Source organism: Oenanthe melanoleuca, chromosome 2 (genome assembly GCF_029582105.1).
Source record: "Oenanthe melanoleuca isolate GR-GAL-2019-014 chromosome 2, OMel1.0, whole genome shotgun sequence".
Classification (NCBI taxonomy): domain Eukaryota; kingdom Metazoa; phylum Chordata; class Aves; order Passeriformes; family Muscicapidae; genus Oenanthe; species Oenanthe melanoleuca.
Genome location: NC_079335.1, coordinates 81,605,964 through 81,618,810, shown reverse-complemented (window position 1 = coordinate 81,618,810; position 12,847 = coordinate 81,605,964). Strand labels below are relative to the sequence as shown.

General features: G+C 49.4%; 1 protein-coding gene across 3 annotated transcripts in view; it reads right to left on the bottom strand.

Annotated features, from left to right (window-relative positions):
• Nucleotides 1-7,422: 7,422 nt before the first annotated feature.
• GMDS (GDP-mannose 4,6-dehydratase) overlaps nucleotides 7,423-12,847 on the bottom strand; it is a 398,015-nt gene continuing 392,590 nt past the window's right edge. For all 3 annotated transcript variants that reach the window (XM_056484705.1, XM_056484706.1, XM_056484707.1), the window contains 2 exons: nucleotides 8,756-8,824; nucleotides 7,423-8,403 (listed from right to left, as the gene is read on the bottom strand). In XM_056484705.1, coding sequence (XP_056340680.1) covers nucleotides 8,341-8,403; nucleotides 8,756-8,824 — 132 coding nt within the window. In that variant the 3' untranslated portion in view covers nucleotides 7,423-8,340. The remainder of the gene's footprint in view (nucleotides 8,404-8,755; nucleotides 8,825-12,847) is intronic.

Here is a 12,847-nt window from a genome sequence, read left to right as displayed (position 1 = left end):
TGTCCCCGTAAGGCCTCGACATCTGCGGTGGCGGCCCCTACAGCAAACGGGGACATTTGGCCCCAGCCATGCCTGCGGAGAGGTCATTTAGGCGCCAGGTTAGCACGGTGCTTTGTGGGTTTTTTTTAGCTCAAATTGATTTTTTCCCCCCCAGACTCTGGCTTTGTTTTTCGTCTATGAGAAAACCAAGCAAAACAACTTTCTTTTTGGTTTAATGTTTGTTTGTTTGTTTTAAATATAAATTTGAGGAACCATTCCATTTACGTGGTGGTTCTGGTGGTTTCTCACTTGTCCTTGCTCATCTCTCACTTAAACCGTGGAAAACGTAGAGAGGAGGAATATTCTCATTTCTAAATTTCCTCCTTAGAATTTCTTCTTAAAGTAATTACAGCTCCTATTATGTTCTGCAAAGGTCATAATCAAAAATAGCAGAGAAGTGCATGCAAATAGTCGAGAGGACATGGATTAGAACCCCTTCGCTACCTCCACAGGCCAGGTCAGATGGAGATCATAGTGGGGCTGTGTTGTGGATGGGGACATTTAAGGGAGTGGTTCCAAATCGGCATTTTATGATATCTGGGGCCCTTTCTGATAGCCAAGAAATTTGGGAAAGGTATTTCGAAGTTAGCGGCTAGTTTCATAGACAGGTTCAACTTCGTAACACTCTTGTTGACTCTGGGGCTGCACCGTTTTGACCTGTAGGCTGCTCTGACCTCCCCAAAAATATGCCGCTGGAGCAGGACGAGCTTAGAGTTTCACCCTGTCCTTTGGAGACTTGGCGCGGACGTTTCGGGCGCGTCGCGCACGGCGCACGGGAAAGCCTGCGCGGGTTTTGCGGTTTTTGCGGGCGCGGAAAGGAGCGGTGGGCAGGTCGGGGCTGCGCGCCTGCCCCGCGCCCACGCAAAGATGAGCGAGAGGTAAGAGTTCGCAGGATTTATTACGTCGTTTGATTGCGTAGGCAAAAGCGTGTAGCGCCGAGGCGCGCACATGGCTCCACTGCACAGCGCAGGAGAGCTGCGCTGCGGCCCCTGGAAGCTCTCCCCCGTCCACTTCCCGAAATAAACCATTTCAACAGCGACGGCTAATTGAACATTAGCTTTCAATTAATTTCACTAGTAAAGTAATTTAAACTCCCCCGCGTACTCAGTCCATTTTCCCTTGTCTCCCTATGCTGGGATCGGGCGTGTTGGCTAAATTCATCCGCACTTTGAGATGCGCTGCTACTTTGATTCGGGTTTGGTTTTTTTTGTTTGTTTGTTTTTGTTTTGTTTTGTTTTTTTGTTTTTGTTTTTGTTTTTGTTTTTTTAAGTGGGGAGGGAGTTGGGGTGGTTTATGTTTTGTTTGGTGGATTTTGGTGGGGGTTTTTCTGGCTAGCAGGGAGATGAGGAGCACAGTGGTGGGCGCTGTCCGAGGCTGAGTTGTCGCTGCGCGGGGGCACAGGTAGCGCGCAGGGCGAGCTCAGGTTTACGCCATAAGCTGCGCAAGAGGCTGGCGTGCCCGAAGTGCGGTGTGAGGGAACTGCTCGGAGCTCCCCGGGGACACGCTCGGGTTGCGATCCCGTATCTCGGTCACAAGCTCACGGGCTGGGAGGGTACCAGTCATCATTCCGGCACAGGTTTCCCCCCAACCTTTTTTTCCCTTTTCCCTTCTGCCTCGCCTCCCCGGCGTCTTGTCTGTTGTGAATCCGCCCCAAAGGTGGTGCGGTGCCACGGTGAACGTAGCCCTCCTGGTTTAATTACGCTGGGGCTCATAAAGCCATTCGCTTCTTTCCAAAGTAATAAACAAACGTCGCGTTAGGTCAAGATTGATGGTGTCCATGCAATAAAAACGGGCCAGGTCAGGAAGGAATAAAATTCAATCAGAGCTCGCGGAATCATTTTTCAGGGGACAGAAAGACAGAAAAGGAGACGGGGGTCAAGGGAGACGATGTCGCCATTCACGACACACCAGCCGGGAGGGAGGAGGGCGGGGGTTAACGAGCGATTGTTTTTTATCAAGCGGAGCCTAATTGAACGAAACAATAGCCGCATGGAGGGGGGCAGAGGGCCGGCTCCTTACCCGGTAGTTGCGGGGCTGGGCGCCAGCCCCGTACCCTCGTGGAGGCACCGGGGAGCCCTCGCAGCACTGATGCGCCCCCCGTTCCCCCTTAAAATTATACACACGCTCCTGGGGCAGCGGGCAGGCCTTGTCCTAGGCCGGGGCTGGCAGGGCAGGTAGCGGCAGCCAACAATCGGGTGCCTGGGGGAAAACCCTGGGAGACCCCCTCATTGCCCAACCAGGCTACTTGGACGGACTAAGCCCCAGATCTCCCGAGGGTAACTCCGGCTGCTCCGGCGGGAGCGGGAGACCCCGGTGCCACTTGGAGCTGATTCTTTGAGTGTAGCTCGGCGGTAAAGCTGCTGGCTCCAGCAATTTGGCCAGAGGCTCCCAGGTGGTGCTCGCCGGACCCCCGACGGCCGGGGGGTGTCGGGCTCGGAGGAACAGGCCCGTCGGAGGGTCGCGGTGTTCAGGGAAGAGACAGCAGCACAGCACCTCGGGGAAGGCCCTTTCAAAAGAGCATTTTTTCGTCCCGGCCGGCTACGCCAGTGTTTTGTGCTGTGCGGGCCTGGGAGGCAGCCGGCAAAGGCTCCCTCCCTCCCTCCCTTCAGCAGGCAGGGTCTTTGGGGGGTGGGGGGGTTTCTCCCTCGCCAGTCCAACGCATTTGTTGCACATATCCTGCGACCTTTCAGGCCCGTAACTTGCGCCTTGCTTAGTATGCGTGTGCCACAAAATAATAGCTGTTTAAAAGCACTTGGATGGGGTGCGAAGGGAAGGCAGCCCGAGCTACCAGTGAGAGCTCACAAGCTCTCCGGCTGAATGAAAATTGGTTGGTCGGGATTTTTTTTTTTTTTTTTCTTTTTGCCCCCTAAATAAATACAGCTTGAAACGACTTGGGTGGGCAGGAGGGTGCAATTTGTGAGCCAGAGAGCAAGTGAGCTGGGCAGGCAGCCGGGCCACAACTTACCTGCTGGAGACTTTCACCTGACCTTTAGGTGTCAGGGGGCTAGGCTGTGCCGTGTATCACCCCACGTTCAGGTCAGCTGCTTTAGATTGCGTTCAGCAGAATTAAAACAACAACAGTGAAAAACCCCAAACTGGAATCCCCCCTCCTTTCCAGCCCCCATCACCTCTGGGGAGAATCCAGGAAAACCAACACATTTAGAACCATTAACTCTTAAAATAGCTGAATTTCCTCCAGTAGAAAAAAACGCAAATTATTACACTCATGAGTTCAGGATATTTATATATTATATGAATCGATGAATAAACAGGTCGTGTCACTACAACCATCATCCCTGGGAAGGCAAGTGCTCGGATCAGAAAAAAAAAAGCCATAAACGTTTTTCCCAAAACGTCCCTGGAATTTATTTACTTGCCAGGACATTTAAGCTGCCGGGTTTAATTTTTTTTTTTTTAATAAATATTTAAAATAAGGAAAAAAGAAGAATGGTTTCCATTGAACGATAATGAAAAAGTACTGATAATATCGTCCGCAGCAGAAGAGAATTGTTTAAACAATGTCGGTGCTTGCAAGACTATGCAGTATAAATACATTCCCAGCGCCGTTTTGATGCGAGTTTCGAGGGGAGCTCTATTTTCTGTATGTGCTGTCTATGTGCATTTCCCCGGTCCGATTGTGAGAAGGCTAAGGCGGTAAGCTGGCGGAGGACAGGTCTCCCTGCCGGCCCCGCGGCCCCGGCCGGGCATGCCCGGCTGCCCGCGGAATGGAACAGGACCGGGGCCGGGCGCTCGCACACACCTCGCCCCTGCCAGCGAGGAGCTGCTCGCCGTTTTCCCCAAGCGAGGATTTATTGAAGTGCTGGCGGCCAGCGCTTCTAGCCTCGCCTCTCGAGGATGGGATGGATTTAAAACCGAATAACGAATTGCAGAAAAATTACGACTTTCTACCGACGCCATTTCCCACCCCCCAAGGGCTCCGCCGGGGGGTGGGACGGTGATGGAGCGCGGAATGCACCGGTGCGAGCTCATTAGCAAAGCAAAGGTTGCAATTAGCGTCTGCTGCTGAGAAGCGACCTCTCCCCCGCCCGCCTCTCCTTAGCCCCCATCACCAAATAATTGCAAAGTATCTGTTGATGTTTTTCTTCCACCCGTCAAAACTTTGGAGCCCTGCCTGCTCCAGGGCTCCGTCCTGGTTTTGTTGTGTCTGGAGACAATGCTCCGCCAGCGAACCATCAGAGGTGAAGGGGGGTCACCAGGGGAGGCAGGAGCGCTGCCCTGCGAGCCGAAGGGGGCCTCCCCTTGCCGCCCACCCCTGCAAACCTGCCACCCACAGCCGGGAGGGACGGCGACCCCCGCCCGGTGCCCCTCTGCCAGCCCCGAGCTCGCCTTCCCGGCCGGGCGAGGAGCGGGAAGAGGATGTGACCCTCATGTCCGCCCAGGGGGGACGTGGCTGCTTTATGTGCAAGGCGTCGGGGGGAGGTGGTGGTGGCGGCAGCTTCCATTCTCCCAATTTACACCTAAATTTTATTTTTCTAAATACCCTTGCAGCACTCGATGCGTCTCCGGGAGCGACCAGAGCCGGCCGCAGAGCCACCACCACCCTAAGCCCGAGGAGCCGGGCAGCGCTGCCTTCAGCCCCCGATCACTTTTACCCTTCGGGCTCGCTCTCCAGCATTCGAGGTGTATTTTTAGATGGCGCTGGCGGTTTTGCTCTGCGACCCCGAGGCAAACCCCGCCGCTTTGTCTCGCCGGCCTTCCGGCCGTGTTGCCGGGGGCCCTGGGGCAGTGCGGTGCCGACCCCCGGCCCGGCCCGGCCCGCTGGCACAAGCGGCAAGGGCTAGTGCTCCCGTGGGGCCACCCCACCTCAGGGCTGTCTGCAAGCCCACGAGTGGCCGGTGGCCCCTGAAAGGCCTCAAGAGAAGAGGAAAAAAAAAAAAAAAAAAAAAGATCTAAAAAGGGGCTGTAGTGGTACTTTCACCACTGTCAAGACAGGTTCTGGGGGAGGGCAGCGGCCCGTACGGCCGAGGCGAGGGGCTGAGTTATGGCTGAGAGACGCGGGGCGGCGGCGCTGACAGGCGGCGGGCGCGGGGGAGCGAGCCCGGCCGTCGCTGCTCGTAATTCCCGGCGCTGCCGGGCAGGGAGCCGCAGGCAGGGCCGGGCCGGCCTTCCCCAGCGAGCCCCGGCCCTCTGCAGCCCCCTGGGCTGGAGCTGGACCCTCTCTGCTCTCCCCTCCCTGCCCACCCGAGTCCCCTCTGCCTGACGGGGCGCGCTCCCGGGCAGCCCCCAGCACCCAGCGCTGCGCAGGGTGAGCTCTCCGCTTCCCTGCAGTGAACAGGCTGCCCGGGCGGGCATTCCCGGCAGGGTCCCGGGCCCGTGTTCCCGGCCCCGGGCAGTGCAGAGTGCCGATAGTCTGGCCCTGGCCACCAGCCGGCCTTTCCCCGCCGGTGCCACGGCGGCTCCGGGAAAGGTTCAACCCACCTTGTCCTTTGCTTTGTTTGGTGCTGCTGCTGCGGGTGGTTGGAAGCTTGCGAAAGACGCGAGGGACTGGGGGCCTGCTCGGTTATTTTCCACTGGAGCTGCTCTTTTCCATTAACGAAGCTGCAGTGTCCCCATATGAGAGCAGAGATTGACGCGCACACGAAACTGATGTAGACAACACAAGTCTGCAGCTGGGGTATCAGCTACATATACCGTATCATCTCTCTAAGTAGAAGCTTGTTAGTGGTTTGCTTGGTTTTGCTTAGAAGTTATTATTTATTTCGTTTTAAAGCGTGATCATGTGGTCAAAGAGCAGGACTTTAGGCGCAATTAAGAACCAGGCAGGAAGGTAGTGTTGGGGGAATCGAAAAGCAGTTCTGACCTTTGCCAAATGGTAAAAAGCAGCTGGGCAGTGTGCATTTTGTCCCGTCAGTACCTTTTTTTTTGTCCCTACAAAGGCAGCAGAAGGACACCCAGCACCAGGCCACCGCGAGGGACCGCTTGGTCTAGAATCAGTTTTCGCTTTCCCATTCTTTTACCAATTTGTTCCCCAATATAGACAGAGAAACCAGAGAATGAAAATGCTTCTCTGGAGTGTGCTACAGTGAGAGATGCCAAAGAAAAAACCCTGAAGTCGAAGCTCCCAGTCCTCGGCAGAAATGTGTAAACTAATATTCAGATGTACCACAAAGCCTGCCAGTGAATCACTGTAAGCGAAAAAATAGTTCGCAGCGATACAAAAATGCCTTGTCATAGAAGCGCTGGGATACTTTTAACAGTTCTGACTCCGCTGGCCACCAAAGACCCGCCACCCGCAGCCGGTGGCCGCCCGGGCGAGGCGCTGCGGAGGGGCGGCCCTCGGTGCGGGCGGAGCTCGCCCCTCCCCTGCGGGCCGGGGGGCAGCGCTGCCCACGGGAGCCCCGCTGGGCCGTGGAGGGTGTGCGGGGGAGCCGCAGAGCACAGCCCAGCCCTGCGGCCGCACACACACGCGTGGGTGCCCACGGCACCGCGGCGAGCGCGTCCTGCAGGAGCTATAGCTGATCCACGCGGTGTGAGCGATGCAGGACACGCACCCACGGGAAAGGGGCTTAGTGTTATCTTACTCTAAAAAAAAACAACAAAAAAGTACAGCCATGGAGTCATACCCGTTAGAGGAGAAAAACCCCCACGCAGGCTCTTTATAAATACACCCACGGGAGGTGAGTGGCACTGTGTGCCTGATGCCGTGGGGTGGTCCAGGCCTCCTGACCGAGTGTCCGGGACCTGCTCGGCATTGGTCTGTGCTGGAAGAGCCCGAGGGCGCCGTGGAAACTGCGTGCGGGCTGGAGCGCCTCACACGCGTGGGGAGATGCTTGGAGGGAGCGCAACGGGGACATCCCTCTGTCCCCGCACTCCCTCTCCTCTCCGCCTTTCGAAGGCTCGTACTCTCTGCACCTGTAGGAAGGGTCTCAAGCAGCTGTCGGGCTCCCCCGTTTCCCTTTCCCCATTGGTGCTTTCAAGGAACAGCCCCAAAGGAAGCGGCTGCTCCGATACCCGGGCGCGCTCCGCTCCCACGGCGCCTCCGGCAAATGTCGCCCTTGGACACCGGCGCACGGAGCATCCTCCCGGCTCCCCCTAGGCTGCTGTCGAGCTCCCTCCTGTACCTGCATCACTTCCATCACGGGGCAGCTCCCGGGCATAGCTACCCACCCCCCCATCCCGCGACTGGCCTCCTCTTAACATGAGGGTCCCCCCCCACGAAGTTAAAAAGCAGGACATGAACTTCAAGAAACTGTATATCCTGTGTGTTGCATCTTGCTCATTGCCCACTTCCAGGCATAAAGTTAAAATGATGGGAGTAACTGGTGGGTGGAAGATCCTAAACCAACGGGAAATGTATGGGCTTGACGACCTCTGGATAACCCAGGTATCTTGGCACAAAAAGCAAAAAAATATTTACTCACCTTGAAGTTTCTATTTTTTTAAAGCTTTTTTTTATTTATTTTGTTTTTATTTCTTAAGTCATCTTTTGAAATGGTTCACGCTCCTGTCTGAGGTTTAATTATAGTAAGCAGGAAGAGGGTGGAAAGGGAATGGGTTGATTCTTTGGGGAGGGGAGTCAAAAACCAAATCTCCCCAGAATGAGAAGGTGCTGGACAAAAAGGCTTTCTGTGACTCATGCACACTCTGAAATGAAGATCTGAAAAACATATACAAGCCCCAGCCTGACTGGTTTGAAAGCGATTCCAGCAATTAGGAATTAATTCAGCATGGTCAAAAGGCGATTTCACTGCAAGTTATATCAAGTTATCCAAACTTTTACAGAGTTCAGGTGCTGGAAATGGGCTGCTGGGGTGGAGGTAAGGCTACAGGAAAGAAAAACAGGGAGTGTTCAGGAAAGGCAGAAAGGGGAAGCTGTGGAGCAAGTTCTGGAGGCATGGTGAGCCCATGTCTGCACCAAAGGTCTGCTGATGTGGAAAGGGGAGGCGTGAGGAGCAGGGAATGCTTTGTTTCTCAAATGGGATTAAGTACTAAAAATGTGCTGGAGATCTAGAGAATAGAAAGATGAGTCTCAATTAAAAATTAAATCAATGGGTTTGCTGGCTGATCAATTTTTCAGGTACAGTATGATCCTTCCCCAGTTAATGGCAGAAGACAGATTTAGCCCAGGCAGAGCTGACCCTGGGATGTGTGGGGCAAGAGGCACTGGGAGGATGTAGAGGGTGGAGGCAGGAATAAAGCTGGTCTTTTACACACAGACAGGCCAACAATAAATCCATCACAGGGAGGGGCAGCTGCCCACCCTGGTGGCTTATGGCTGTGCTGGCCATGGGTTGCATCTGTGGTGTGGGTCCTGTGATGCCTGCGGGGCCCAGCCAGGGCTCAGGCATTGGGATTGTTCCTCATGAGCTCCACGTCAGCATCCACCATCTCCCTCACCAGCTCCTGCAGGAAGGAGAGAGACAGATGAGGGCCCCAGCGCAGGGACAAATGGGCAGCATGTCAGAAATGCCCCAGAGCATGACAAGCCCCCCTGGCCCCCCACAGCAGAAGGAGAGGATGGGCTTTGCTGGGCCGTGCCCACAGCAGCCCTGGTGTGCACTGGGGTGCCCATAGCTCCCACAGTTTCTGCTTTCTTCAAAGCAAGGATCCATGCAGAGCCACCGAAAATGGGGTGTCTCAGGGTGCCCAGGTCACCCCACACAGAGGTGTCCCCCCTCCTTTCCCCTCCCTGTGAATTGTTTTTAGAGGACATGAACGCCCAGCAGGTACAAAGCACGCCAGAAAGGCCACTCACATCAAACGTGACTCTCGGCTTCCAGTTCAGCTTTTGCCTGGCTTTGGTGGAGTCTCCTTGCAGAAAATCCTGTGGAAAAGAAGAGAGAGGCACTGCAAGGACTGTTACCTTCCCCACCCCGATGGCCTCCCCACTGTTCCTGCTTCCCTGTGAGCTGAGCACAGACTGTGCCCCGCCATTGGACTCTTCCAAGGATGAACTATTTCTCTTGAAGATGAAATTTTAGTGGAAGCTCGTATGCCTATTAAATCACCAGGAGGCAGCATCCTTTCACCAGGCTATTCCAGATGGAAAGAGTTGTTCTTTGTTTGTGTGTACACAGAGGGCTTGAACTCCAGCCTTACAGCCATATAACAGTGAACATTTTATAAGAAGTTATTGTACACCTTAGTCATGGTAGTGAATGAGCTGATTCAAATTCTTTCCCCCCCATTTGTTTAAATAATGTAAATCACAGAGCAAGCATGACAACTAGCCTCTTTCAAATAAAAACATGATCACAGACAAACGATGCTGAAAGACTCTTATGGATATGGGTAACCACGTGCAACACCAGTAAACATCCAGCTTTTGAATGTGCACATATTTTTTTCCCTAGAGTATTTTGAGTATCCACATGCAATTAAAAGTCTAAATATCTCATAAACGAAAAAAAAATTGCCTTGAAACCATTACTGAAACCAAGACTTTGGTCATGTTTACCTTGCTGTTCAAATATCCTTAAAATTGCTATCACACCAAAACAATCCCACAACCAGTCATCAAAAATAATGTAACAAAATTAAACAAAGACCAAAGCTCCTTTAACTGCATTTATAATCCAATGCAAAATCTGACTGTATCTTTCTTTAAAATTGGAAGACAGTGTTTAAACAGTTAGCTTTTTCCAAATGTATGTGTTGATTGAATAAAATATATCATCACTTCTCACAAGCTGTGTGTCTTTGTAGCAATAAATACTAACATTATATCTGTCTAGGTTTAAAGAAACCCAAACAAACCCAGCTTGATTATAGAACAACAAAGCTAAGGCTGAATTCTCCTCTTGCATTTGACTTTATGGTGGTAACACAGCAGGCTTTCCAGAAAAATGCAAGGACTGCTTTCTCCCACCCTCTGACCAGCAGTGGAGCTAAGGAGCATTTTGTGAGTGTAGATTTTTTTAAAACTGCAATGCTGCATGCCACATTTTTCAGATGCTCTCTGTTGATCATATGTGGCTCAGGTCATGTTAACTTCCAAAATCACCTCATCCTGTAGGAAATTCTCCTTCATAATTGTGCACAAGAAAGCTAGACAGCTTGCTTCCAGGAGCAGAGGAAATCCACCAAAGGAAATATGGCACTGAAGGAGGGGATGTGGAACAAACACGTCTGCTGAGACTTATTCCAGGCAGCAGTTTTACTAGTTCAGTCTTTAGGCTAAGAAACATTTCATCCTGCCTTCAGAAGAGAGTAAACAGATGGATCAGAACACAATGATATGAAAATATAAAAAAACGCCACGATTTCCTTAAATTAGACTAAATGATTTCCTACTGCAGCCCTGTAATGGGCTTTTTGAAACTGCAGCAGACATTTGAGGCCAAGTCATGCAAAACTGCATCAACTTGAGGGATCCCCTGGAGGGTCGTGTGAATATGGATTGCAAAATCTGGTTTGAAATGGGAAAGACGCCCACTAGCTTTGATAAAATTTGGATCAGACTCTAATGTGCTCATGGAGGTGTGTCTTTTATCAGTTCAGTTTAATTTACATATGTGTGTATGTGTCTGGAAACAAGGAAATCCTTCCTAAAATAATAATTTCAGTATAAAAACAATTGCCTTTTATTCAGCCCTAATTCAAGCCATTAGCCAGAAGGGAAGTGCTTAAATATCACCTATAAAACTTAGATTTTCAGTTTTATAAATGTTTTGTAAGTAAAACTTTTACATCCACAATCTTTATATCAAAAACATCCTTTAAAACTAAGCATTATCTAAGACATTGACGTCCCATTTTTAAAAAAAAAATTACTAGGAAGCACAAAATGAATTGCCATGGCCTGCTGTATGTAGCTGCATTCTGCTTTTGAACAGCTTGGGAGCAGTCTTTTAACTGTCTTGGACAAATGCTTTTTCTTAAAACAGATTATCTAAAAAAATACTTTACCTAATTCCAGCCCTTTATTTAAAAACATAAACACTCATCTGCTGAGTAGGCCAAAATAAGGTTGGGGATAGGCTGAAAATCAGTAAAAGTGAAGTATTTGCAGTGCTGGATTATGCACAGAGATCACACAAACAACTAGTATGCTGAAGCTATCTAGGTATAAATACCCTCATATTTTTTCTTTAAAAATTCACAAGCTTTGACAATAATGCAGTAAAGGTATTAGGGTATAATCTGTGAGAAAAAAAAAACAAAAAGGGGAAAATAATGGAAGATTTAATATGTATGATAATACAAATCCCCCAGCTGACTTGGGTTAAAAGATTTTAAGTGGCTCTCCTGAAGAAATTTGTGTCCTTTTGAGAAACACACTTTGTTAATTTACTTGAAAACAGCATTACTGACAAAATATCTCCTAGGCACTTTTAGAAAGGTTAATTTACAGATGCTACTAGGCACAGAGGCCAAATGAAACCATAATATTAACACTATATTACACCTAAACTCAAGGTTTGATTGTACTTTTATTAGCCAAAGTTTCAACACTGGATGGAAATGATGACTGGAACAAAGCTATTCCTGATTAAAGGATTGTATTGCAGTCATGTTTCCTGTATTTTTCTACAAGTAGCTCATAATATTAAAACAATAAGGTAATTACAATAAAATAGGAATATAAAAAAAGCTTCTCTTGGAACAGAATGACTGCTTGTTTATATTGTTCAAGTCTTTCACTGAAACCAGAGATGCATCTGTCAGGCTTCCAAAAGGAAAAAAAACCCACAAACAACCTCACCATCCAAAAAATCCCCCTCTATCATATTCACATTAAAGTGTATTAATTTTTCAATACCAGGGCATCACTTTCTGGAACTACATCCAGATCAGAAAGTGAAGAAAGAAGAGATCAGATTCCCCTGGAGAAAACATGGATTTTAATCCTTTTCGGAGGTAGGAGGGTGGGGAGGTGGTTTGGTGAAATGGGGGCTGGCTCTTGAAAAACAGCTGCTGCTGAATATAAACTGCCCCATATCCCTGTTCCTGATGGAAAAGCACCTGATGAAATGACACCACTTCATGTTTTGTATTCCTGCAGGATTACTTTTTCTGTGCTATTGTGCTTTACATACTGACAGGAAAAGAAAGCCCTTTGACTCCCTGAAAACTCTGAGGGTTTAGATACTGAGCTAAGAGTTTATAACCCTGAAAACACTGATTAAGGCTTTCTGTTGTTTTTACAGCACTCAGAACATGAACATGAACATCAAACCAAGTCTTTGCTTTTAGTTATCCATTTTGTAAGGCGCAAGTCCCTTTTTTCCATGCAAGCAGTTAACATAACTGACTAGTAATGACAAGTTTTAATGGCACTCCAAGGGTCAGAAAAAATATCCAGGTAAATATTTAAAGGGAAGGAAGATGGAAAAGACAGCAGTAAAATTCTCTGTTTCCACTTAATATGAGCAAGTAAATTCTCCTACAGCTTTATATGCAGCTCACTGTCACATGACTGCCTCTCAGAGAACAGAATGAGTTCCTATGATGTGAGTTTTTCTGTTTTATATTTTCTGCTATCGAGGCTGTGTAACTGTGCATAGAAAATACCCCATTATTACTAAATTTGCTTTTGTGATTATTCAATTTTGTTGTCCAAATGCATACACACAAATGCATACAGATAAGCAGCAAGAAATTTGTTATGCAATGTGGTAAGGCATTTTAAAATTTGGTTTTTAAACCATGAGACAAAAATGTAAAATATTTTAATGTAAATATCACATTTCCTAAGCTCTTGTTCTGAGTGTTATTGCGACTCCTATTTTGTCTTGTGCAGTGATTGATCTGGTTTCAGTGTGCATCGTATCACTGTCTCATTCAATTAACTTTAACTGAAAATTTAAAGCCTCAAGACAACGTAGGAAAAAGGAGATAGTGTGGC